General features: G+C 39.6%; 2 protein-coding genes across 2 annotated transcripts in view; both read right to left on the reverse strand.

The window, feature by feature from the left end:
• Positions 1–26: 26 nt before the first annotated feature.
• On the reverse strand, positions 27–1,429 carry MRPS16 (mitochondrial ribosomal protein S16). The gene is made up of 3 exons (XM_047072027.1): positions 1,242–1,429; positions 476–736; positions 27–276 (listed from the first exon to the last, which is right to left on the reverse strand). Exons 1-3 carry the CDS (start codon positions 1,252–1,254, stop codon positions 143–145), a joined length of 408 nt encoding a protein of 135 aa, XP_046927983.1. The 5' UTR covers positions 1,255–1,429; the 3' UTR covers positions 27–142.
• A 1,154-nt stretch (positions 1,430–2,583) lies between these two features.
• The window catches only part of CFAP70 (cilia and flagella associated protein 70), a 106,466-nt gene continuing 81,257 nt past the window's right edge, over positions 2,584–27,792 (reverse strand). Inside the window, exons 23-28 of the mRNA XM_047072952.1 lie at positions 24,114–24,266; positions 23,425–23,586; positions 21,673–21,762; positions 17,388–17,489; positions 5,034–5,081; positions 2,584–2,872 (exon numbers count right to left, since the gene is read on the reverse strand). Coding sequence (XP_046928908.1) covers positions 2,792–2,872; positions 5,034–5,081; positions 17,388–17,489; positions 21,673–21,762; positions 23,425–23,586; positions 24,114–24,266 — 636 coding nt within the window. The 3' untranslated portion in view covers positions 2,584–2,791. The remainder of the gene's footprint in view (positions 2,873–5,033; positions 5,082–17,387; positions 17,490–21,672; positions 21,763–23,424; positions 23,587–24,113; positions 24,267–27,792) is intronic.

Raw genomic sequence — 27,792 nt, forward strand, 5'->3', positions numbered from 1 at the left:
CTCCCTGAGCCCTGCTCAGGCCAGGGTGACTTAAAAAACTCCATTTATTGACCTCCAAAACTAATAAAACTAAGTGCTCTGCACAGGTGTTTTAAGAGAACTTTGACCTTATTCCCAATGCTCTGCTCAAGCTCAGCTGAAGTCAGCTCGTTTTTGTTTCTGTAGCTTCTGTGTCTGTTTTCTGAGATGCTAAGAGGACTTCACGTGCCCGTTTCCTTCGCAGCCTCTCAGCATTTGTGATCATCATGGGATGCAGAGGGAAGAAGCCAGAGAGACCTACAAGCAACAGGATTTTCACTCATTATTACATGGAAAAAGGAGTCTCCACATTCAAAATGACAATCAGAACACAACTTCAGCTCTCACTCCAGTCCTGATCAGCCTGAGGTAACGAAAGTCATTCTTAACTACTATCATCCTGAAACTGACTTCAATTTAAAATCCCCTCAATGAAGTAAGGCTAGAGCTACGTTACCCAGAAGCTTCTCCACAGGCTTAGAGAGGTGAGCCCCACAGCCAATCCAATGCCGGATCCGGTCCAGGTTGAGAGCAACGATTTTCTCTCCATGACTGTTGGGCAATGGATCATAGGAGCCCAGCTGCTCCACGAATCGGCCATCCCTAGGGCACTTGTTGTGAGCAGCCACAATGCGGTAGAAAGGCCGGTTGGTACAGCCACTCAAGGCAAGGCGGATGGTTAAGTGGCCTCCATGGTAGGCCTTGCAGAGGACAGTAGCTATAGAGAAACAAATGGTTAAGACACAAGAACTGAGTACACAAAATGGACAAAATGAGGTAGACAAACAAGCCCCTTCTTCAACTGTGGTATCTTTACATCCAACCAATTATTGTCAATCTGGTTTAAATATTATATTCTTTGTGAAACTCCTCTCATGCTCTTCAACGAGAAGTGACTACCTCCTCATCACTCAATCCACTCAACACCAGCCTGCCATTTAATAGCTCTGCAACCACAACGGAGCCTCAGCTACCTCATCTATAAACAGAATGCCATTTGTCTCATAGGTTTTCAGCAAAGATTAAGGAAGAAAAAACTGAGGAGAGAGCTAAACGTAAGGCTGTTTCAGGTTGGGGTGGCCTCCAACTCGCCCTGGAGAGAGCTGTTTCATTCATCTGGTCCCATACGCCACCACCACCCCGCCCCCACCCCCCCATATGCCACCACCACCCCGCCCCCACCGCCCCATACGCCGACGAGCTCCGCCCGGAAGCTCACTCACTGAGCTGGACCATGGTGCAGCCGGCGTGCGCCGCGACTTAGGGCGCCAGGTGCCGCGCCTCGCAGCGCCCCGCTGTCCGCACTGATCAGCGCTACGGCTTTGGGAAGGGCGAAGGACGAACACCGAAGTCCACACTGCCGAACCTGGGGCGTGACCTGTCCGTGACCCAAGCCCGAGCGCCCTGGTGGCGGAAGCAGAGTCCACTCGCCCCGCCTCTTCCGCTTTTCGCTCCTACCCTTCCCATAAGGCAACGTCGCGAACCCTAATGTACCTTAAACTGCTGCAAAAAAGGCGCGCTGCAATTGCGTGTAGCGGGGGTGGTAGTGCGAGCCGAGCTGAGTGGGCGCTCTCGGTCTTTATTGGACAGTGGGTTCCTGCTAGAGTGAGGAATATTGGGAGAATCCAGGGGAGCGGCCAGGAGAATTGCTAAAGTGCTCTTAAATACATCCTTCCAGGGAACGTGTTTTGGGCACCTGTTTAGAGCCAAAGCCAAAGCTGAGAAGGCCTAGCTGAAAGGGCGCTGTCCCTGCCCTAGGAAGCTCATAGTCACGTGGGGGAGACGCTGAGCCCACACCAGAGTTGCTAACGGTGGTCGGTATACAGTCCTGGGGCAGCGGAGGAGAAGGCGAACCCGATACTTCCTTGGTGCCTCAGGAAGATTTCATAAAGGAAGTAGCGTTAGAGTCGAGGCTACAGAAGAACAATAAATGAATGTGGAGTTTATTTTATCCTTCTATGTTTATTAATATGCCTTTCACTTTCCCTCCTATTCCTCCACCTCCCTCCTCTGCACCTTCTTTAAAAAAAATAAGAAAAAGGAGTCTTTATTTCTGGTTTTGCTATGCAGTGATCTAGAAGAAAAGGAGTGAAGGATGGTTCCTTTGTCATCTCTAGCTCTAGAATAATGGCCTCAGTTGTGAGTTTTCCATCCATTATAGAGTAATGGACTCTCCTTGGAGCCCTTGTGATTTAGATCCATGAAGATACCCGGGATTAGAGGTAATGAGCAAAGACCTCTCTGTTCAGTTCTGTTCACCATTGAATCCAAAGGGTCTGGTCACAACTAATGTGTTTGTCCTAATACAGTGACCCAGCATAGTATTCTTACTTTAGGCCCACTTTAGAAATTGATACCTTAATTCTCAAGTTCCAGGAAGTGAACCAGGCCAGAGACTTTAGCAGTTGACGTCCTAAAGGAGTGATCTGATAAGCTTTTACCAGAAACCTTAATAACAAACCCACTATACCTTAATTATAGAAATAATTATGTTCTTACATATACTTCAGTATACCTTAATTAACTCCAGAACCACACTGATGAATTTTTAATCTCTTTCATTTTTTATTGTCATCTAGTTTACAGTAGTCATTTGTAAAACATCCCAGGAAGGGCTATCCAGTAAGATAGCCCATGGAAATAAATGAACGAGTTTCTGTTCATGGTGTTGTCCATTCCCAGGCCTCATGTGATGAAATACCCAGGGTTTAATTTCTCTGGGAAGGAAAGAAGTTCAGAGTCCCATACAGAATACTCTTCAGCTGGAAGGATGTCAGAAAGATGGATTTCCAAAGCCAACTGCCTCCTGTACCATGTGGATCTCTGCAAGTAGAGTCTCATCTTTCAATTTCAGCTGCATAAGAAGATGGAAGGGGAGGAGACATGTCATACCTGATATATCTTTGTGGAAACCCCTCATTTACAGGGCCACAGTTAAAGAATATAGTTCCTTGGCATGAAATTGGCTCTTCCCATATTCCCTATTTCATGGTAGCTCCATTAAAAGACCTCAGGGGCGCCTGGGTGGCGCAGTCGGTTAAGCATCCGACTTCAGCCAGGTCACGATCTCGCAGTCCGTGAGTTCGAGCCCCGCGTCAGGCTCTGGGCTGATGGCTCGGAGCCTGGAGCCTGTTTCTGATTCTGTGTCTCCCTCTCTCTCTGCCCCTCCCCCGTTCATGCTCTGTCTCTCTCTGTCCCAAAAATAAAAATAAAAAACGTTGAAAAAATAAAAATAAAAGACCTCAGAACATTGTGCTTACATGGACACATTCACTTTATGAAAATTCAAGTAGTATAAACATTTGCAATTTGTGTATTTTTTTTTAATTTTTTTTTCAACATTTTAATTTATTTTGGGGACACAGAGAGACAAAGCATGAACGGGGGAGGGGCAGAGAGAGAGGGAGACACAGAATTGGAAACAGGCTCCAGGCTCTGAGCCATCAGCCCAGAGCCCGACGCGGGGCTCGAACTCACGGACCGCGAGATCGTGACCTGGCTGAAGTCGGACGCTTAACCGACTGCGCCACCCAGGCGCTCCTGTGTATTTTTTTGTAAAATAACTTCAATAAAGTTTACTTTTAAAAGCGTTCACATCATCACCCAATCTATCTTGACTATAATATTCCAATTTGGCAAGTGACAGGAATCAAAGATACTAGATTTAATTTTAGACTCTAGATGTGTAGTAGAGATGTCTAGTGGCCACTAAATACCCACTATCCTTTCTTACTAACAAAATCTTCACTTCTTTTCAGGGCAGGAATGCAGCTAGCTAAAAATCTCCATTCCCTTCTTCCCTTAGATCTAGGGGTAGTCTTACGACGAATTGTGGCTAATGAAATGTCAGCTAAAGTCACTGCTGCTTCCCCCCCCCCCCCAAAGTAGATACTTTTCTCTGGAAATGATTTTCTTTACCATAAAATTCTATGTACTTGTGAAACATCTTTATTTTTTTAATCTGAGTGTAGTTGACATACAATGTTACATTAGTTTCATGTGTAGAACACAGTGATTCTGCAAGTCTATACATTACACTAATAAGTATAGCTAATAAGTATAGCTACCATCTGTCCCACACACTATTACAATACCATTGACCATATTCCCTATGCTATATCTTTTATCCCCATAAATCATTGCTTCATAATGGAGGTGAAATAGCTAGCATGTTTTCTTTGTTCTTTCCTCCCTTTTGTTCTTTATTGTGCCTGAAACATGTATGTGGTGGCCTGAGCTACAATGGCTGCCTTGCAACAATGAAGGATGGGAACTGCATGCTGTGACTGAAGCAAAGAGATGGAGTTTAGGTCTTTGATGACATTGTGGAGCTGGGATCCCAGCCCTGGGCTTTTCATTAGATAAGAAAAATAAAACTCCCAATTTTTTTAAGCCACTATCTTTCAAGTCAAATGATCTGTAATTCATAATTAATAGAATACAATGGAGGTTGGCAAACTACTGCTCATGAGCCAAATCTGGCTGGCTGCCTGTTTTTGTAAGTAAAACTTTTATCTGAAACACAACCATGCTCATTTGTTAATATATTGTCTATGGCTCCTTTTGCACTACAAGGGAAGAGTAGTAGATGCAATAGAGACAGTTTGGCCCACAAAGCCTAAAATATAAATAATCTTGCCCTTTACAGAAAGTGTGCTGATCTGTGGACTAGACCAACACCTTCAGTCTACACACGAGGAAAATGAGGCCCAGAGAGGTTAACACAGTAAAGTTAGTGGCAAAACTAGGACCATAACTCAGGTCTCCTGACTCCCAGGCCATCTGTCCAGTAAACCAAATTCTATAAAGAGGTAGAAGAAAGGTCCCCCATAGTAATATATGGGTTATTCCAATATATGGGTTATTCCAAACCCAGCAGCAAATGGCAAAGATAGTAAGAAGAGCCTCTAGAAAAATATTCACATCATGAAATGTTGTAAAGTCTTGAATTAAGGCAGCATCTTCCTCCCAGTTTTCCAACCTCAGTACAAGCAGCAGAGGCACCTGCATCATACCTTCATTGTGTACTTGTAGGCCTGCTCAGCTTCCAGTTCCCGTCCAGCCTGAAAAAGAGAGCAGCAGCTGGTGATGATGACATATCATAAACATTACGGTAAGAAAGTACAGTGCCACAAACATTTCTACCAAAACATAGGATTACCCTCTGGATTCAAAGGGGGAACAAAAATGAAAGGTGATATCAAAAAACAGATATCCTTGTATATATATGTGTTGCAAATGTATACACACATGTACGCGCGCGCGCACACACGCACACACACAAGAGATATATGAATATTCCTTCTTCATTTTAAAAATCTTAAAAATAACTTGGCCTCTCATTTTTTTCCCCCTGAAAACACCATGAGTCATTTGTTTCTCTCAGGATTGAAGCCATTTTGTTAACAATAGCTAAAACTTACATAATGCTTACTTTGTGATTCATACTGTTTCAATTGTCTATATTGTTTTAAGTGCTTTACACACTTTCATTCCTAGTCCTCAAAGTAATTCTAGGAAAAAAACTGCTATTATTTATAATTCCATGTTCACAGATAGAAATACCTAGGCATAGAGAGGATAAATAAATGCCCAGGGTTATGAAGCTAGTAAGTGGAGGATCCAGGTTTTGGCTGGAGAGTCCCAAGGTTTTAACTATTGCACTTTATCCTGTCTCTATGCATGAGAAAAAAGCAAATACTGGAATTGCTTCCATGCATATCTGGATATGAGATGAGGACACCTAACTATTCCTCCCAGTTATTTTTTGCATGAAGCACATCTAGGTATTAAATGAGAATAATATGAATTCACTATTATACTTAACAAGTTTGTGCATAACAAATTAGAGTATACAATGTCACTTGGGAAATATATAAATATGAAATACATGCATAATACCTAGTATTAAATAAATATGAAAACTACAGAATGTTCAGGCTAGAAGGAAACTTAGAAAATATCTAGTCCAAATTCCTGATCAGTGCCAGTTCATGATAAATTTTTACTAGTTCACAAAACTTTCACTATTTAAGAGACTTTCCTAGGGGTGTCTGGGTGGCTTGGTCGGTTGAACACCTGACTTCAGCTCAGGTCATGATCTCATGGTTCATGGGTTCAAGCCCCACATCAGGCTCTGTGCTGACAGCTCAGAGCCTGGAGCCTGCTTTGGATTTGGTGTCTCACTCTTTCTCTGCCCCTCCCCTGCTCATGCTCTGTCTCTCTCTGTCTCTCAAAAATACATAAACGTTAAAATTTTTTTTTAATTATTAAAAAAATAAAAATAGGGGCGCCTGGGTGGCTCAGTCGGTTGAGCGTCCAACTTCAGCTCAGGTCATGATCTCGCGGTCCGTGAGTTCGAGCCCCACGTCGGGCTCTGGGCTGATGGCTCAGAGCCTGGAGCCTGCTTCTGATTCTGTGTCTCCCTCTCTCTCTGCCCCTCCCCCGTTCATGCTCTGTCTCTCTCTGTCTCAAAAATAAATAAACGTTAGAAAAAATAAAAAAATAAAAAAATAAAAATAAAGGACTTTCCTATAATATATACACTTCAAAGACATCCCCACCTGAAGTTCACTGAATTCCAGGGGCATTTTCTAACACATCTTCCTTTCGTGTCACTATTACCTTTGTTTCATTTCTGCTGGGATCCAAATGATGTGAGGATCCAGAACAGCCAAAACAATTTTGAAAAGAGTGACATTTTTTCTTTGTTTGCTATTATGGAAAATGCTGTAATAAACATCCTTGTACATGTCTTCCGGTATTTTTCTTAGGAATATCTAGATATAAAATTGCTAAGTTATAGGTAAGAATTTGGGTAAATAATGCCATATTGCACTTCAAAGTAGTTATCAATTTATATCAACAATTCTGAAAATCCTTATCAATGTTGATATCAGACTAATTTTCCCCTGTTTAATGGGTGTGAATTTCTGTCACAATGTCATTTTAAATTGCATTTTCATGATTACAAGTGAGGCAAACTTCTTATCATAAATTTATTGACTTTTATAATTTCCACTTCAGCAAATTGTATATTCCTATCCTGTGACCATTTTTCAATCAGATTGTTTGTATGTTTTTTTCTTATTGTAGGGCATATTACATATTTATATAAAAGCTATATTATATAATTACATAAACTGTAATGAGTTATAAATTCTGCAAGTATTAAAGTCCTTAAGCTTTATTTTTGTGTCTTTTGTTATGCATGAGTTTCTATTTTAAAATTGTTAATTTAGGGGTGCCGGGGGAGCTCAGTCGGTTAAGGACTGACTCTTGGTTTCAGCTCAGGACATGATCTCCCCGTTTCATGAGTTCGTGCCCTGCGTCAGGCTCTGCGCTAGTGTGCAGAGCCTGCTTGGAATTCTTTCTCTCCCTCTCTCCCTGCCCCTCCCCTACCTGTGCTGTCTTTGTCTCTTTCAAAATAAATAAACTTAAAAAAAAAAAGGTTGCTAATTTTATTTTTGGTATTTTATTTTTGGCTAGAGCATTTACAGTCATAAGAAAATTTGCACACCCCGAGGCTATAGAAGTATTCTCTATATTTTCTCCTAAGCAATCCAAAGTTTTAAGATTTAGGCCTTTAAACCAGCTGGAAGTATGTATGCATCCACGTGCATGTTTGGTGTGAGGTAAGGAACTAATTTTCTTCACATGGATAGCCAGTTGCTCCATCTGTATTTATTGAATAGTCCATTTGTTCCTCATTTTGGGGGGCTATACAATCTTTAAAATTGGCTTTATTGAAGTATAATTTACATACCATAAAATTCACTAATTTTAAGGTTCAATTGTGCAACCATCACCACCACAATCCAGTTTTAGATGATTTCTGTCACTCCCAAAAAGCTTACTAACCTGAGTCCAATATTTGTATAGAGGGTTTTTTTTTTTCCTTTTTAGTCTGAGAGTATATATTTCAAATAATTTTTCAAAAGTATCTTTTAAAATTTTTTAAAAACATTTTAATTTATTTTTGTGAGATAGAGAGACAGAGCATGAGCAGGGGAGGGGTAGAGAGAGAGGGAGACACCAAATCCGAAGCAGGTTCCAGGCTCTGAGCTGTTAGCACAGAGCCCGACGTGGGGCTCGAACCCATGAACTGTGAGATCATGACCTGAGCCAACGTCAGACGCTTAACTGACTGGGCCACCCAGGTGTCCCCCAAAGTATCTTGAGTTAGTTTTCTTTTTCCCACCTTCAGTGCTGTTATTCATGGGAAGTAGTTTTGTTGTTATTGTTATGATATGAATTATACAATCTCCCTGTTTCTTGTTGAATTTCTTAAAAAAAATGAAACATTAACATGGTTCCAAAAGTCAGATATGTACAAAAAGTATAATCAGAGTGTCACCCACTCATTGCCTCCCTTCTACTCTATGTCTGCCCATGTCCTAAAGGACCCACTCTCATTAATCTGGTTTTTCCTTCCTGTGTTTTTTTTGCACAAATGAGCCAACCTGTGAATGAATTCTTCTTTTTCCCTCCTTTTTATACAAAAGATGGTATAAAATCTTGCACTTTAGTTTTTTCACTAAACAATATATCATGGAAATCACTTCACATCAGTTCATAGAGATCTTCTCCATTATTTTTTTCAGTAGCTTAGTACTCCATTATGTGGATATACCATAGTTTATTCAAATATTCTCCTATGTATGTTGTTTCCAATATTTTGCAATTGCAATAATACTGTAATAAACATCTTGTGCTTGTGTAGTTTTTAGTTGTTGGAGGAAGAGCTTCAGGGAAAATTCCTAGGAAACCCCATTATTTTTAAAAACCATCTAATTGGGGCGCCTGGGTGGCTCAGTAGGTTAAGCGTCCGACTTCAGCTCAGGTCACGATCTCGTGGTTCGTGAGTTTGAGCCCCGTGTCGGGCTCTGGGCTGATGGCTCAGAGCCTGGAGCCTGCTAGCGATTCTGTGTCTCCCTCTCTCTCTGCCCCTCCCCCGTTCATACTCTGTCTCTCTCTGTCTCAAAAATAAATAAACGTTAAAAAAAAATTTAAAAACCATCTAATTAAAACCTAAGTTTCCACATATATGTGGGTCTACTTCTGTCTAGCAGTTATGTTCCACTTACCTATTCCTACCCTAATATCACTCAGTTTTAATTATCAGAGCCTCACAATAAGTCTTAATATTTGGTACAAAAGTCTTCACCTCTTATTATCCTGTCCATATTGTCACTATGATTTTTTTGGCCTTTGTTGGGCAAGTGAATTTTAGGGTTACTTGATCAAGTTCCTAAAAAAAAAAAACACCTGTTATTATTTTTATTGGAATTGCATTAAAATTAGACATGTGGGAATATTTTCAACTTTATGTTCTTAAAACCTCCTGTCCATGAACATAGATAGTATCCTTATTAGATCTTCTTTTATGTCCTTCAGTAAAGTTTTACACTTTCATCCATAAGATCTTGAGTGAGATTTTTAAAGTTAGACTTTCAAATTGATTGTTGCTAATGATCTTTGATTCTGATGATATTGATTTTTATATTAATATTTTTTCCAGCAACTTTGCAAATCTACTTCTTTGTGTTAATCTTTATTGAACAGATAATACATATACATAAGTAAGAATCAAAAGGATATAATAAGATATATAGTAAAAGGTCTTGCTTCCACCCTGGCCCTATCCACTCTGTTCCCAACTCCTTCCCCCAACAATAACCACCATTCTTTGTTTTTTGTCTACTCTTTCAGTAGTGAAACTTTTCATTCATCTTTCAGTTTGTAGATTCCCTTTTAATCCTTTCCCCCAATTTCTTTTATTAGTATGTGTGTTGTTGGCATGGTGGAACTTCCAGTACACAAGGATATCTCAGAGATATTGCAGGTTTTGTTCCAGACAAGTGCAATAAAGTGAATATCACAATAAAGCGATGTCCCCTAGTACATATACAAGTACATATACAAGTTATGCTTACACTATACTGTAGTCTATTAAGTGAGAAATAATAGCATCATGTTTTTAAAAACAATGTACATATCTTAATTAAAAAATATTTTATTGCTGGGGTGCCTGGGTGGCTCAGTCAGTTAAGCCGTCTGACTCTTAATTTTGGCTCAGGCCAAATCTCACAGTTCATGAGCTTGAGCCCTGCATCAGGCTGTATGCTGACAGTGCTGAGCCTGCTTGGGATTCTTTCTCTCTTCCTCTCTCTCTGTCCCTCCCCTGTGCACTCTTTTTGTCTCAAAAACAAAAAATTAATAAACATATAAAAAATACTTTATTGCTAAAGGGGCGCCTGGGTGGCGCAGTCGGTTAAGCGTCCGACTTCAGCCAGGTCACGATCTCGCGGTCCGGGAGTTCGAGCCCCGCGTCAGGCTCTGGGCTGATGGCTCAGAGCCTGGAGCCTGTTTCCGATTCTGTGTCTCCCTCTCTCTCTGCCCCTCCCCTGTTCATGCTCTGTCTCTCTCTGTCCCAAAAATAAATAAACGTTGAAAAAAAATTTAAAAAAAAAGACTTTATTGCTAAAAAATGTTAACCATCATCTGAGCTTTCAGGGAGTTGTAATCTTTTTGCTGGTAGGGGTCTTGCCTTGATATTGAAGGGTTCTAATGGATCAAGGTGAAGGTTAATGAAGGTAGGGGTAGCTGTGGCAATTTCTTTAAGACAATGATGAAGTTTGCCACATCAATTGACTCTTCTTTCCATGAATGATTTCTCTGTAGTATGCAATTCTGTTTGACAGCATTTTACCCACAGTACAACTTCTTCCAACATTGGAATCAATCCTCTCAAACCCTGCCACTGCTTTATCAGCTAACTTTATGTAATATTCTAAACCTTCTGTCAACCACTTTCACAACATCTACACCAGGAAGTTTCCATCTTAAGAAATCATTTCCTTTGCTCATTTATAAGGAGCAACTCCTCATTTGTGAAAGTTTTTTTCACGAGATTACAACAATGCAATCGCATCTTCAGGTGCCACTTCTAATTCTAGTTCTCTTGCTATTTCTACCATATCTGCATTTACTTCCTCCAAAGTAGACTTGAACCCCTCAAAATCATCCATGAGGCCCGTGGTCAACTTCCAAATTCCTGTAAATGTTGATATTTTGACTTCTTCACATGAATCACTAATGTTCTTAATGAAATCTAGAATGATGAATCCTGGATTCCAGATGGTTTTCAATTTACTTTGCCCAGATCCATCAGAGGATCTGATTCTTATCTGGAGTCTATTTCCAAGCACATACAGGTTACTGGCAGAATTCAGTTCTTTGTACTTGTAGGATGGAGGTCCCCATTTCCTTGCTGGCTGTGAGCAGTTGGCATTTTAGCTTCTAGAGGCCATCCACATTCCTTGATATGTGGTCCCTCTCTATTTTCAAGCCAGCAATTGTGCATTGAATCTTTCTTGTGCTTTGAATTCCTCTGACTTCCCTATTTGTCCCCAGCCAGAAAATAACTCCCTGCTTTTAAAAGATTCACCTGAATGGTACAGGTCCACCTGGATAATCTCTGTACATATCTGCAAAATCCCTGGGGGGTTGGTAGTAGCTTTCCCTCTGGTTTTGTCCTGAATTTCTCTTCTAGCACTTTCCTTTGCCCCAAATCTCCAGTCAGGCCTCATCTTGAGTCTCTTCAACTAGAACTTCACTAAGGAGACCTTTAAACCTGACAAACCATTGTTTCAATGAACAAATCAAAGCACACCTGGTAGAAGGTCCAAACACTCCACCACTAAAATCAAGGAGGAACTTTGCAGAGGACTGACAAGTGGGATAGAGCAACCAAAATGCAACAACAGAGTGCACACAACACACTCCAAAAACACTTCCTAAAATTCCAGTCCCTGGACAGTGTTTGAGCCCTTTTTAATACAGTAGTACTTGCACATGCAGAACACATAAGAAGCTACTAAAACATGTAAAAGACAAAAGCCTACCAAAATGATGAAACAGAAGAATTCTCCTCAAAAGAAAATCCAGAAAGAAATGACAGCCAGAGAATTGCTCAAAACAGATATAAACAATATATCTGAACAAGAATTTAGAATAACAGTCATAAGACTAATATCTGGGCTTGAAAAAAGTATAGAAGACAGCAATCTAGTGCTGTAGAGATCAGAGACCTAAGAAATAGTCACACTGAATTAAGAAATGCTATAAATCAGATGCAATATAAGCTAGACACAGTGACAGCGAGGATGGAAGAAGCAGAGGAGAAAATAGGTGAAATAGAAGATAAAATTATGGAAAATGATGAAGCTGAAAATAAGAGGGAAAGGAAATTACTAGATCATGAGGGGAGAATTAGAGAGCTAAGTGATTCCATGAAATGAAATAATATCCATATCATAGGAGTTCCGGAAGAAGAGGAGCAAGAGGAAAGGGAAGAAGGTTTATGTGCACAAATTATAGCTGAGAAGTTCCCCAAGAAACAGGCATCCAACTCCAAAAGGCACAGAGAACTCCCTTCAAAATCAACAAAAATAGGTCAACACCATGACATATCATAGTGAAACTGGCAAAATACAAAGATACGGAGAGAATTCTGAAAGCAGCTAGGGACAAATGGGCCTTAACCTACAAGGGTAGACACATAAGGGTAGTAGCAGGCCTGCCCACTGAAACTTGGCAGGCCAGAAGCGAGTGGCAGGAAATATTCAATGTGCTGAATAGGTATACTATGCAGCCAAGAATCCTTTTCCAGCAAGGCTGTCTTCAGAATAGAAGAGATAAAGACTTTCCCAGACAAAAAAAAAAACTAAATGAGCTCATGACCATAAACCAGCCCTGCAAGACATTCTAAGGGGTACTCTGAGTGGAAAGTAGCAAAGACTACAAAGGACTAGAGACATCACTACAAACATGAAACCTACAGATAACACACTGGCACTAAATCCATATCTTTCATTAATCCCTCTGAATGTACATGGACTAAGTGCCCAATCAAAAGACATAGGGTGTGGGGAATAAATTTAAGAATTCTCTGAGCTTTCACCAAGGAGTTAACAAGGCTTAGGATGAAAAGCCGCCTCAGGGTGAAAATGCTCAGTGTAGAACAAAGCATCAAGCAGAAAGTTGCTTCCACAGGATGAAAGTGAGAACAGGTAGAGGCTGAAAGCCCCCCTGAAGCAGGGTGAAAGCACCCAGAGCTAATTAGCAAGAAAAATGCCTTGTTAACCCTGAGATAGCATGCTCTATCTGTCTTAGCCCCTAGAAAAGTTAAGATACATAGACACGGTGCTTGTTGCCTGCAGTAAACAGCCATCTGCTCGGCGCCAGGATTTTGATTTGTCTTGATCCTAACCCCTAACACCACATACCTTCTAACCCCCTTTCTCTCACACACGAGTTAATGATCACTGTTTTATTGTCTCTTTCTGCATGTCCATCACGTATGTAAGCCTTCTGATCCTAATAAATATGGAGAAAGGACCCTTATTCAGGGTTCTCATTTCCTCCTGGACGTTAGCCTCTCTTGTATAAAATTCTACATCCATCCTCTTGCTGGACAAGAGAGAACACAAGCCTCAAAGTCTGCAACAATAGGATATCAGAATGGATAAAAAAAGCTAGATCCATCTATATGCTGTCTACAAGAGACTCATTTTAGACCTGAGGACACCTGCACATTGAAAGTGAGGGGATGGAGAACCATCTATCATGCTAATGGATGTCAAAAGAAAGGCAGAGTAGCCATACTTATATCAGACAAACTAGATTTTAAAATAAAGACTGTAACAAGAGATGCAGAAGGGAATTATATAATAATTAAGGCTCTACCCATCAAGAAGAGCTAACAATTGTAAATGTTCATGTCCCCAATGTGGAAGTATCCAAATATGTAAATCAATTAATCACAAGCATAAACAAATGTATAGATAATAATACCATAATTGTAGGGGACTTTAATACTCAGAGCAATGGACAGATAATTTAAGCAGAAAATCAATAAGGAAAGAAAGGCTCTGACTGACACACTGGACCAGGTGGACTTAACAGATATATTCAGAACATTTTATTCAAAAGCAGCAGCATACACATTCTTCTCGAGTGCACATGGAACATTCTCCAAAATAGATCACATACTGGATCACAAAACAGCCCTCAACAAGTATAAAAGATTGAGATCATACCATGAATATTTTCAGATCACAACACTATGAAACTTGTAATCAACCACAAGAAAAAATCTGGAAAGCCCCCAAATACACGGAGGTTAAAGAACATCATACTAAAGAACAAATGCGTCAACCAGGAAATTAAAAAAGAAATTAAAGGGGCGCCTGGGTGGTGCAGTCGGTTAAGCGTCCGACTTCAGCCAGGTCACGATCTCGCGGTCTGTGAGTTCGAGCCCCGCGTCAGGCTCTGGGCTGATGGCTCGGAGCCTGGAGCCTGTTTCTGATTCTGTGTCTCCCTCTCTCTCTGCCCCTCCCTTGTTCATGCTCTGTCTCTCTCTGTCCCAAAAATAAATAAACGTTGAAAAAAAAATTTAAAAAAATAAAAAATAAAAAAAAAAAAGAAATTAAAAAATATATGGAAACAAATGAAAATGAGAACACAGAAGTCCAAACCCTTTGGGACGCAGCAAAAGCAGTCTTAAGAGGAAAATACGTCGCAATTCAGGACTATTTCAAGAAGCAAGAAAGGTCCCAAATATACAACCTAACCTTCCACCTAAAGGAGCTAGAAAGGCAGCAGCAAAGAAAGCATATCTGCAAAATCCCTTGACAGCAGTACCTATATTACTATTTGGTGGAATAATCTTGTGGGGAGGGTCATCTTTAGAACTCTACCCACCACAAGAAATTGTCATGTGATTTTCTCTTAGACCTATGAATTAATTACATGTATGAATTTAAGTTTAAATGTATCTATGTCTTCTGGCATAAGTTTTAATTGTTTACATATAATTTCACTAGTAGTGTGATCTATATGCATTTGTTGAATCTCTCTTTGTGGTCTAGCATATGGTTAACTTTTAAGAACAACTCATCTGTACTTGCAAAGAATATGTATTCTCTAATTATTAAGCACAGAGTTCTATATTGGTGTTTGAGGTCAACCTTTTTTTTTTTTAATTCAAATCTTACATATCCTCAATTTTTTTCCTATTTGACCTAGCAGTTTCTACAAGATGTGTATTAAAATTTTCCATTTTGGCCCTTTTAATTTAAAGATAAAGAAATTGAGGTCCAGCAACTTTTTTTAAATTTAAATTTGTTTAATGTTTATTTTTTGAGAGAGAGAGAGAGAGAGAGAGCACAAGCAGGGTAGGGGAAGAGAGAGAAGGAGACACAGAATCCCAAGCAGGCTCCAAGCTCTGAGCGGTCAGCACAGAGCCTGACATGGGGCTTGAACTCATGAGCTGCAAGATCATGACCTGAGCCGAAGTTGGTCACTTAACTGACTGAGCCACCCAGGTGCCCCGAAGTCCAGCAACTTTAAGTGACTTGCCCAGGTTCCCATGGTTAGTTGTGGCAGAGTTGGGGAAGAACTCAGGTATCTCCCATATTGACATTCAAGACATTTATTCCAAAAAGAAAAACCAGTAATTTTAATTTTGTTTATTTCTCTTATAATCACAATACTCCCTGTCAGTTTGAGGTCATATTGGCCATTGGAAAACAAAGCGCCATTCTTATTATTCCCCATTTGATCTTAGACTGCTGAGCAAATTATTTAATTATAGGAGAGTTATTTTCTATAGGTAAAGTAGCTATCACAACTCCCATAATACGCCCTTCCTAATCTCCCATATATGTCAAGGATAAGCACCTTCAGCCAGAAGTTTAACAGGAAGGCATGTTTCAGAAAGTCTAGTAGAGCATCTCCTTCACTGACCTTTGGCCTTGTTTACATTCTGATACAAGAGCACTCCCATTTTAAAAATGTATTTATTTATTTAAAAAAATTTTTTAATGTTTATTTTTTAGAGAGAGAGAGACAGAGTGCAAGCAGGGAAGAAGAGAGAGAGGGAGACACAGAATCTGAAGCAGGCTCCAGGCTCTGAGCTGTCAGCACAGAGCCTGATGTGGGGCTTGAAGTCACGAACCACAAGATCATGACCTGAGCCAAAATCGGCCACTTAACTGATTGAGCCACCCAGGCACCCCTAAATGTATTTATTCTTTTGAAAAGCAAACTACTTTGATGAAAAGCAAACTCAGGAGTGAAGTCGTTAAATATAACTAAACACCTTTTAAATATAAATAACATATATTTACTGATTAGTATCAGGTAAATGTCTAGACTATCCCAAATTCTTATCTCAGAGAAAAAAAATCAGACACAACTGCAAAGAAGACGCTTTGTAGTTACCAGACAATGGACTCTCTGGGAAAAATTGCTCTAGTGTGTCAGAGATTTCTGTTGAATAATCTATTTATGTTTTTTGGTAATGCATTTGTGTTTGCACCTTTATCATTAGCCTTTATTTTTTAAAATGTTTGTTTATTTATTTATTTATTTATTTATTTATTTATTTATTTATTTTGAGAGAGAGAGTGAGCAGGGTAGGGGCAGAGAGAGAGAGAGAGAGAGAGAGAATGAGAATCCTAAGCAGGCTCTTTGCTCTCAGTGCAGAGCCCAACATGGGGCTCCGTCTCACAAACCATGAGATCATGACCTGAGCAGAAATCAAGAGGTGGACACTTAACCAACTAAGCCACCCAGGCATGCTCATCAGCCTTTATTTTTATCAGTAGATTCTTATATAGCTTTTCTGGGTCATAGACAACTAACAAAGGGGGAGATGAGAGAGGATATGGAGGAATTTTTTTATAGATTCATGGTTTGAATGACTATACAAAGAATGCATACCAATGTCCCAGGCTTGAGAGCTCAGGCAGGCCAAGAGGCATCAAGGAGGGCAGCAGGAGAATGGCCACGACCCCCTAGTATCATCTGCCATCCCACTGTACCATCAGTCACTGCCCTCACACAGCTCTCCATTCAGCATTCCTAATCCCAACCCTAGGCCAGACTCTGATCACTATATCCTTCATCTTGAGGAAAGGGATTCACAGAGCTGGGCTGGTTAGTACACCCTGCCCAGGGACTGCAGAGCAGCTTAAAAGTAACACAGAGAGACCACCCAACCCATAACACTGGATGACAATCAGTCCTGGCCCACCCCACTCCTGCTCACCTATGACCAACAAGCCCAAGTGACTTGCTCTCAGTTTCCATACAAACACACCTGAGTATATGATTTTTAAGCACATTCCAAGTAGCAGCTTCTCAGACTTGGCCTCTCCTTTCTCATAAGTATAATAACCAAATCAGAAACTCACTAAATCTCAACTATCATGCATTAATGGCCACCTGCCTATCTCTTGCTTTACTTAGTTCCTCACCTCATTGCCCTAAAAGGGCACTGTGTAAGGCTAATAAACACTCACTTTTAGGCTGACCAGAGCCAAATATGCCCATACTTCAGCATTGTGGTTGTTCAATGCATTGGCTTCAGAGAGAGCATCTTCAGCTTCCGTGAGCTCCTCCAGCTTGACAGAAAAAAGAAAAGTATGAGTTAAGTCAAAGAAGTTTTCCCTTAAGCCAGCTGGAATTAGTGTAGTTAAAAACATTATGTTCAAATAACATTGGTGTGTGTGACCTATACAAACAGTTTTCAATTTTTTAATTTTTAGCAGAACTCTTTCTTCAAACAAAATCTTATGTGGTAGCCCAACCTGTTAAAAGCAGAACTGCTCTGATTAAAAATCCAGGTAGAGCAAACTGGAGTCCTGCCTGCTAGGCTCTCAACTTACACCCCTCTCTTCCTCCTTTCCTCTACAGCAGTCCCATCAGGGCCTCCCTGAACCATGGAGCTTCAGGTGCCAAGATTGGAAAACCAGAAGTATTCACTACTGTGTGTGCATCATTCAGTGATTTTCCAATACACAGTAGGCTGTCAGATACATTTGTGGTTTCTTCCTTTACATCATGCACCCCTTTCTTAAGGTTAAAGTCCCATTAGCCTGCCAAAATACTATTGCTCAGACAGCTTCCTTTCCCCTAATATTAGTTATTGACAGCACAGTCTTGAGGAATCAATACAATATTCAGACTCTAAAATTCTCCCTGAGCTCTGGACACATGGGTATCATTGCTGCTTCCTAAAAGTAAGTTTGCTTTGTAAAATCTTCCAAAAGGTCACCTAAGAAAGAAATAAGTCACTCTTCTCCCCAGTAAAATAGCTCTTCTTTTTTTCTGTTTGAGAAAAGAAAAGTATGGGTTTCCAGGCCCAAGACAATATGAAGAATGACTTTTAAGCAATGCCCAGACTTTGGTCCACACCTTAAATGTCTCTAAAATATTGAATCAATATTCAATCAATGTATTGATTCATTATTCAACCAACATTATTCAATCAATTATACTTGCTAATGATTTATTCAGTATACCAGGTACTGTGAATAAAAAGATGACATACAAGCTTTACCCTCAAAGGGTTCACTGACAGATATGTAAAGCAATAAATAAAACAAAATGAAAACCCAAACACATAAATAGTTCCAATACAGAATAAACATTTCTGTAATAAAAGCATATATATGATCTAGTGGAGGGAAATAGGAAAATGGGAATATTTCTGCACTGAAATTAAAGGGCAGCTCTAAAGTGAATCTTGAAGAATAAAAAGGAGTTTGTTAGCTGTACAAGGTGAAGAAAGGGATTCCAGGTGAAAGCAATATCATATACAAAGGCATGGAGGCACAAGAGAGTGTGGTGTGGTCAGGAAACTCTTAAGTATTCTTGTGTGTCTGGAGAGAAGAGAGAGATTAGGGAAAAGACAATAAGCAGATGAAACTAAAGTGTTAGGTGAGACCAGATCATATGTATTCATTCAAAGGAATGTAAATTTTATTCTGAAATAAGGATAGCCATTGAATGGTTTAAGTAGGGGAGTAACATAGTATTTCCAGATTTTAAAGACCACTTTGATAACAATGTGGGAGATGAACTGAAGGAAGACAGATTATCCTAGAAGATGAGGGATGAGGCTTGAATTAGAGCTGTAAAAATAGGGATGAGAGGAGACAACAGACTTAAGAGACATTTAGGAGATAAAATCAATAGGATATTTGGTGCCTAGTTAAAAGTAATAGGAGAAGTAGACTAGGACAGCTTTTTTAACATTTATTTATTTTTGAGACAGAGAGAGACAGAGCATGAACGGGGGAGGGGCAGAGAGAGAGGGAGACACAGAATTGGAAACAGGCTCCAGGCTCTGAGCCATCAGGCCAGAGCCCGACGCGGGGCTCGAACTCACAGACCACGAGATCGTGACCTGGCTGAAGTCGGACGCCTAACCGACTGCGCCACCCAGGTGCCCCTAGGACAGCTTTTAAGTTTCTGGCTTGGTTGATTGGGTTCATTACAGTCCCATTCATGAAGACACGGAATACAGGAGAAGGGGTAGGCTTTCAGAATATGAGAATCCTTCAGAGATAGGTTATATTTCAGTTATGCACATTTTGAGGTGTATTTTACACTGTTTAAAGGTCAGAACTTGAAAAGTGTTATGCATTAAAGGTTTATAATTCATTGGGGCACAAGTGGTAGTTAAGGCCACTGGGATAGATGTTATTTCTTAGGGTGAATAAATATGGTGACAGGAAAAGAGGGCTGACTATAGAACTCCGAGTGGGGGTGGGGGGACCCAACAATTATGGTGGCTAAAAAAACTAGGAGCTGGCAAAAAAAAAAAAAAAAAGGCTGAGAAAGAGATACCAGACAGGAAGGCATGGAACTGGAAGGATGTAAATGAAGTATTATGGAAACCTAGGGAGGAGAGGGCTTCAGGAAGAAGGCACTCAATGGAGTTAAGCTTCAGAGAGAATTAACCTAAGTGTCTGTGGCATCTGGCAATTAGGATGTTATCAGGAACTTCTGTCAGAAGGGTCAGTAAGTTGGTAAAGGTAAAGTGGTAAAGTGGTAAGCCTAATTGCAATGAAGTGAAACGTAAATGGGACCTGGGATATGAACAGATAATTCACAAGTAAAGAAATACACACATCACATGATTTCAACCTCATTCATGATGAAAATGCAAATTAAGATACCTATCAAATTGGCAAATGATATTACCCACTTTCAATGAGGTAACAGTGAAATGTACTCTCATACCTTCTGGCAGAGTATAAATCAGTACATACCCTTTCTAGGGGCACATTGATGCTGTAATTTAAAGACTTTTAAAATCTTCTACATTCTTTAAGGATGGATCTTAAGGAAATAATCAGAATTAAGCATAGAGATTTATGTCCAAGAACGTTTATCTCAGCTTCATTTATAATAGTATAATTGTAGAAACTAACATGTCCAATAATGAGTGATCAGATAAACTACGGTATGTCCACACATAGGTATAGTATGACTAAAACGCTGGTAGGGAGTAGGGATTACTTAAACATCTTAGTGGCATGGCTTAATCCAAGGTGTTTTCTTTAGTTTCTGGTCAGTAAGACAAATTACATGGTCACTTCATTTATGCATCCAAACAAGGGGACACCAAGAAGTCATCAGAAATCGTGTTATAGACTCTTTGGTGATGTGAGAAGATATCAATGCTATACTGTTTAAGTAGAAAAAAAGATTGGGGCGCCTGGGTGGCGCAGTCGGTTAGGCGTCCGACTTCAGCCAGGTCACGATCTCGTGGTCTGTGAGTTCGAGCCCCGCGTCGGGCTCTGGCCTGATGGCTCAGAGCCTGGAGCCTGTTTCCGATTCTGTGTCTCCCTCTCTCTCTGCCCCTCCCCCGTTCATGCTCTGTCTCTCTCTGTCCCAAAAATAAATAAAAAACGTTGAAAAAAAAATTTAAAAAAAAGATTACAAAGCAGTGAATATATTATTTACAATTTTATACATTAAAATTACTTTCATATATGTATAAAAAAGACTGCAGTAAAATGCATTCAAATGTTGACAGTGCTTATCACTGAATGGTTGGATTACGGATGCTTTTATGTTTTCTTCACATTTTGTATCTTCTAAATGTTCCATAATGAATATATATTACCTTCATGCTTAAAAAAACAGCAATAAGGAAGAGGAGACAGGAAACACAGACAATTCATTTGGTTGTTATCACTGTGGTTAAATAAGAAGGGGGAAAGTATGGGGAAAGAGTTGAGAAGGGAAGGATAAAATAAAAAGAAAAAAATAAGAGACTAAGTTATTAGGAGAAAATGAGAGGGTTAGAATCAAGAATACATTGAAGAAATTAGACATGAATAGCAGGATGCATGCCTCTTTCAAAGATTGTAAGAAAAAAAAGGAAAGGGTGACTGGAGAGTTTTTAGGGGTCGTGGAGTAAAAAATCTACCAGAAGCTGTAGCATCTCCTCCTGAATACAGAAGGGCCATAGAGCTTAATAAGAATCAATCAATTTCTTTAATTTAATTGAGTAGATTCTTCATTTATCATATCACTTTCCCCTTACAGATAACATCATAAAATTAAGAGTTTCTGTACCAAATAACATGAAATTTTTTATTATATAACTTCCTGGTTCCGGTTTTTGTGCGAGTTTTTAAAGAATTTTTTTCTTATAGTACAGATTGTTTAGTTTACTGAACACCTTTGAAAAGTAAATCTTCCCACCATCATTACAAACGTCCAGGGTGCTTAGAAGACCAAGGAATCAAGGTCAGCTGTATTCACAGTCTTGAGCCTTCACCCTCTTACCCGATAACAGGCGATTCCCAGTCCTAGCCAGGTAAGGCACGAAGGTGATCTCTTACAGGCTTGCAGGTAGGTTTTCTTTGCCTTTTCATACTGTAGGAAGAAAGCGCCCCTAAGCTATTGTTCTTCTGGAAGTTTCAAATGTTGTATTGCTAAGTTAGTCATGGGGCATCTGTAGTTGTACCAAAGACCAATCTAAGTTAAAGGAACCCTTAAATTGTTTTGTTTGTTTGTTTGTTTGTTTGTTTAGAGCAGTTTTAGGTTCACAGCAAAATTGAGAGGAAGGTACAGAGATTTCTCATATACATCCTGCTGCTGCATATGCATAACCTCTCCCATTATCAACATGCCCCATCAGAGTGGTACCTTTGTTACAACTGATGAAACTATGCTAATACATCTTCATCACCTAAAGCCCATGGTTTACCTTAAGGTTTGCATTTGATGTTATACATTCCATAGGTTTGGACAAATGTATAATGACATGTATCCATTATTAGAGTATTTTCACTGTCCTAAAAATCCTCTGTGCTCCATCTATTCATCACTTCCCTTCCCCAACCCAATCACTGATTTCTTTACTATCTCCATAGTTTTGTCTTTTCCAGAATGTCATACAGTTGGAATCATACAATATGTACCCTTCTCAGATTGGCTTCTTTCACTTAGTAATATCTATTTAAGCTTCCTTTATGTTTCTTCATGGTTTGCTAGCTTATCTCTTTTTAGCACTGAGTGATACAGGAAACATTAAGAAAAACTAAAAAAAATTTTTCAAAAGAAGTAGATTACTTCTTGTCTTGTATCTCCAATGTGAGAGATGCAACTATAGGTAAGCCTCAGCAAATAGCCTAAGAATTGCTTGCCTAGGGAAATTGCTTGCCTTGACTACATAAGTCAGAAGCTCTATTCAGATGCAGCTTGCAATGATGTCAGAAAGGAAAGTTTCTTTCAGGGAAGTACACTGCAATGGGATAGTGATTTTTCTCTCTCAAGCCTATGTAAGCCATCATACTTACATTATAATGCATTGTAATTTCTTGTTGCTCTTGTTTTATTTTATATAGAAAGAAAATTGGGTGTTCTGGAGGCAGAAATGGAATGAAGTCAAAACAAAAACAGAATCAAAAGGACTTTGGCAAAATATTGATAATTGTTAACATGGGATGGTTAGCCCATGTTGGTTCATTCTACTATTCTATTTTATATGTATTTGAAATTTTCCATAACAGAAAGTTTCTTTTAGAAGGTCTTGGGGTGGTTCCTAAAATATGGACAGTAATTACTAAAGAGTCAGGTCAGAGTGTCCTATGGAATGGGGCTAGCTACCCTCAGCCAAATAAACTATAAACCTCTGTGCTGAGGAAGAAGTTTGGAAAAGGTCTTTTGATATTTTCCATTAATAAAGTCAAACTAAGAATGTTTTTACTACTGCTAATAAAAGGAAGTTTGCTTAAATAGTAACTACAATAACGTTTATTGTATAAATGTATACATTTATGATACAGCTTTTTAGTATCATAGTGGTTAAAACCACAGACTGTAGTATTAGACTGCCTGGGTTTGAATCCTGATTCTATTAATTACTAGTTTCTCTAATGTTGGTCAAGTCACTTTACTTTTGGATGTAAAAGTATCATTATTATATGAGTATGTGTAGTCCACACAGATGAATGCTAATGCTTGAACTGTAGTCAGGTCTCAGACCATAACCTGATTTATTTACATGGTTACTCCCCATCCTGTATCCCTCACCTCTTTCTCTTCCAGATAGATGTGTCCCAGTCGCAGGAAGATGAAGTGCATCTCAGAAGCATCCACTACAAAACTAATGGTTCGCTCATAGCATGCCTTGGCCTCAGCATGATTTCCACTTAGAAAATAGAGATGGCCCTTCATGCCCCAGACATTAGGGTTCTGAGAAAGTAAAGAACAAGTGGTACCTGGGATGAGGTGGTATTTATAAATACATTAATGATCTTTGTTTAACATTTAAAATTAGATTAAGTCCTTTTTTCCTTTTCCTAATAGCATTCAATTAGAAAGAGGGCCATTCAGTTGCACTGGGAGATATTTTTCTAGGTCTGCCCTCTCATTTCTTTCTTGCATTCTTCAAAACCATTTTGTCTTTGGGGTAAATATTAAGAAAAACATTCAAATATAACCAAGACAATGTTCACAATGAGAAAACAGAAGAAGTCCAGAAGACTTGAAATAGATCAACTATCTGCTAAAGAGCTATCCTTACCCTTTTCTCTGCCTTTTGCAAAACTCATAACTGCTTGAGAAAAACAATGGAAGGAAATACATGAGTTTACTGATAGTTGATGACCTCTAACTCTGGTAACTAGAAATCTACCCATGACTTGGCATCACCACCTCTAAGAAAGGCTGCTTGCCCCTCTTCTAAACTAAACTCAAGAGATTCTAGCAAAAGCTATTACCAGGTAGTCCATCTGGGCTGCTTGTTGAAGGTATTCCTCTGCCTTGGCAAAGTCCTTCTTGAGAAGGTGTGTCTGGGCCAGCACCAAGTAATACTCACAGCTGGGGCCTCCTTGAGGGCATAACAGCTCATGTGCAAGCACTCTGTGCACATACTACAAGGAAAAATCAGATTATAAGGAATATGTAAATGGCTGCATTGTTCAGTTCCATAGCTCTTGCAGTTGAATATTATGTCCCTGAAAACAACTAATAAGAAACATATTATAGAATGAAATGATTATCAACTTCAAAAATTAGAGGTGAATTATAAAGATTCAGCACATCATGGTTCCATTACCAGCTACTCACATAGTCACAAAATATTGACATTCTGGTCTTGCTGGTCATTGTACTATATAAGTTTTAGCCTGTATTTGTTATGTTGCAGACAAAAGCACTTCATCAATCACTTCATTTATACATGAGGTAACATTTTCAGGCAGCTGTAATTACTAAGGAAACTTATGGTAAAGCAAAACCCCTCTTCTAAAGTTCTAGACTTGGGACTTGGAAAAGTAAATGTCTGTTTCTGACAAACTCTCATTTATGTTTGCCAGTTTTATACTTTGGGCTTTTCTTTGTTTTTAATACTATACAAAGCTTGCAAATTTGACAAAGTCAGATGTACCTGCTCAGCAGAGGGGAAGCCCTTCTTTTCTTCTCTCTCTGTTCTCATCTTAGCCTATAATATAGAAACTTCCACTAACACTTATACCTTCTTAGGAAAATAGTGGGAGGAGGCTCTGTAGCTGTTCCCTCTACCTGCATTTCTGGCTCTTTGCCATGGGGTGATAGTGACTTATTTAATCCGAGAGACAGAAAGTCTGTTTCTCTACTAGGAAAGGTTAATGTGTTAAAAGTTCTTGTTTGACGTGGCCCACTCCAAGCCAGGTCATAATTCTTTCCCTTTCTTGAGCTTGCTCATCCTCAAGTGGAACATGCACTCTGCAGGATCAGAGCCACTCTCCTGGCTCCCGGATCTTTCTGACTCCTTGCTTCATGGATATATTTCTTGTTTCCCATGTGGTAGGAAGACCTCACAGAATGTTCTTCTCTGGGAGAAGGGGGTAATTCTCCAGTAATTCTACCTGTCAGGTAAGTCAAATCTGAGACCAGTCACATCTCCAGCCCATTTTTTTTTCAATATATGAAATTTATTGTCAAAATGGTTTCCATACAACACCCAGTGCTCATCCCAAAAGGTGCCCTCCTCAATACCCATCACCCACCCCCCCACCCCCCATCAACCCTCAGTTTGTTCTCAGTTTTTAAGAGTCTCTCATGCTTTGGCTCTCTCCCACTCTAACCTCTTTTTTTTTTTCCTTCCCCTCCCCCATGGGTTTCTGTCAAGTTTCTCAGGATCCACATAAGAGTGAAAACATATGGTATCTTTCTTTCTCTGTATGGCTTATTTCACTTAGCATCACACTCTCCAGTTCCATCCACGTTGCTACAAAGGGCCATATTTCGTTCTTTCTCATTGCCCTGTAGTACTCCATTGTGTATATAAACCACAATTTCTTTATCCATTCATCAGTTGATGGACATTTAGGCTCTTTCCACAATTTGGCTATTGTTGAGAGTGCTGCTATAAACATTGGGGTACAAGTGCCCCTATGCATCAGTACTCCTGTATCCCTTGGGTAAACTCCTAGCAGTGCTATTGCTGGGTCATAGGATCGATCTATTTTTAATTTTCTGAGGAAACTCCACACTGTTTTCCAGAGTGGCTGCACCAATTTGCATTCCCACCAACAGTGCAAGAGGGTTCCCGTTTCTCCACATCCTCTCCAGCATCTATAGTCTCCTGATTTGTTCATTTTGGCCACTCTGACTGGCGTGAGGTGATATCTGAGTGTGGTTTTGATTTGTATTTCCCTGATAAGGAGCGACGTTGAACATCTTTTCATGTGCCTGTTGGCCATCCGGATGTCTTCTTTAGAGAAGTGTCTATTCATGTTTTCTGCCCATTTCTTCACTGGGTTATTTGTTTTTCGGGTGTGGAGTTTGGTGAGCTCTTTATAGATTTTGGATACTAGCCCTTTGTCCGATATGTCATTTGCAAATATCTTTTCCCATTCCGTTGGTTGCCTTTTAGTTTTGTTGGTTGTTTCCTTTGCTGTGCAGAAGCTTTTTATCTTCATAAGGTCCCAGTAATTCACTTTTGCTTTTAATTCCCTTGCCTTTGGGGATGTGTCGAGTAAGAGATTGCTACGGCTGAGGTCAGAGAGGTCTTTTCCTGCTTTCTCCTCTAGGGTTTTGATGGTTTCCTGTCTCACATTCAGGTCCTTTATCCATGTTGAGTTTATTTTTGTGAATGGTGTGAGAAAGTGGTCTAGTTTCAACCTTCTGCATGTTGCTGTCCAGTTCTCCCAGCACCATTTGTTAAAGAGACTGTCTTTTTTCCATTGGATATTCTTTCCTGCGTTGTCAAAGATTAGTTGGCCATACTTTTGTGGGTCTAGTTCTGGGGTTTCTATTCTATTCCATTGGTCTATGTGTCTGTTTTTGTGCCAATACCATGCTGTCTTGATGATGACACCTTTGTAGTAGAGGCTAAAATCTGGGATTGTGATGCCTCCTGCTTTGGTCTTCTTCTTCAAAATTACTTTGGCTATCCAGGGCCTTTTGTGGTTCCATATGAATTTTAGGATTGCTTGTTCTAGTTTCGAGAAGAATGCTGGTGCAATTTTGATTGGGATTGCATTGAATGTGTAGATAGCTTTGGGTAGTATTGACATTTTGACAGTATTTATTCTTCCAATCCATGAGCACAGAATGTTTTCCATTTCTTTATATCTTCTTCAATTACCTTCATAAGCTTTCTATAGTTTTCAGCATACAGATCTTGTACATCTTTGGTTAGATTTATTCCTAGGTATTTTATGCTTCTTGGTGCAATTGTGAATGGTATCAGTTTCTTTATTTGTCTTTCTGTTGCTTCATGGTTAGTGTATAAGAATGCAACTGATTTCTGTACATTGATTTTGTATCCTGCAACTTTGCTGAATTCATGTATCCGTTCTAGCAGACTTTTGGTGGAGTCTATCGGATTTTCCATGTATAGTATCATGTCATCTGCAAAAAGTGAAAGCTTGACTTCATCTTTGCCAATTTTGATGCCTTTGATTTCCTTTTGTTGTCTGATTGCTGATGCTAGAACTTCCAGCACTATGTTAAACAACAGCAGTGAGAGTGGGCATCCCTGTCGTGTTCCTAATCTCAGGGAAAAAGCTCTCAGTTTTTCCCCATTGAGGATGATGTTAGCTGTGGGCTTTTCATAAATGGCATTTATGATCTTTAAGTATGTTCCTTCTATCCCGACTTTCTCAAGGGCTTTTATTAAGAAAGGATGCTGGATTTTGTCAAAGGCCTTTTCTGCATCGATTGACAGGATCATATGGTTCTTCTCTTTTCTTTTATTAATGTGATGTATCACGTTGATTGATTTGCGAATGTTGAACCAGCCCTGCATCCCAGGAATGAATCCCACTTGATCATGGTGAATAATTCTGTTTATATGCTGTTGAATTCGATTTGCTAGTATCTTATTGAGAATTTTTGCATCCATATTCATCAGGGATATTGGCCTGTAGTTCTCTTTTGTTACTGGGTCTCTGTGTGGTTTGGGAATCAAAG

This window comes from Lynx rufus, unplaced genomic scaffold, assembly GCF_022079265.1.
Source record: "Lynx rufus isolate CCGP_SWC_20201006 ecotype Redwood Valley unplaced genomic scaffold, mLynRuf1.p SCAF_11, whole genome shotgun sequence".
In the NCBI taxonomy this organism is placed as follows: Eukaryota; Metazoa; Chordata; class Mammalia; order Carnivora; family Felidae; genus Lynx; species Lynx rufus.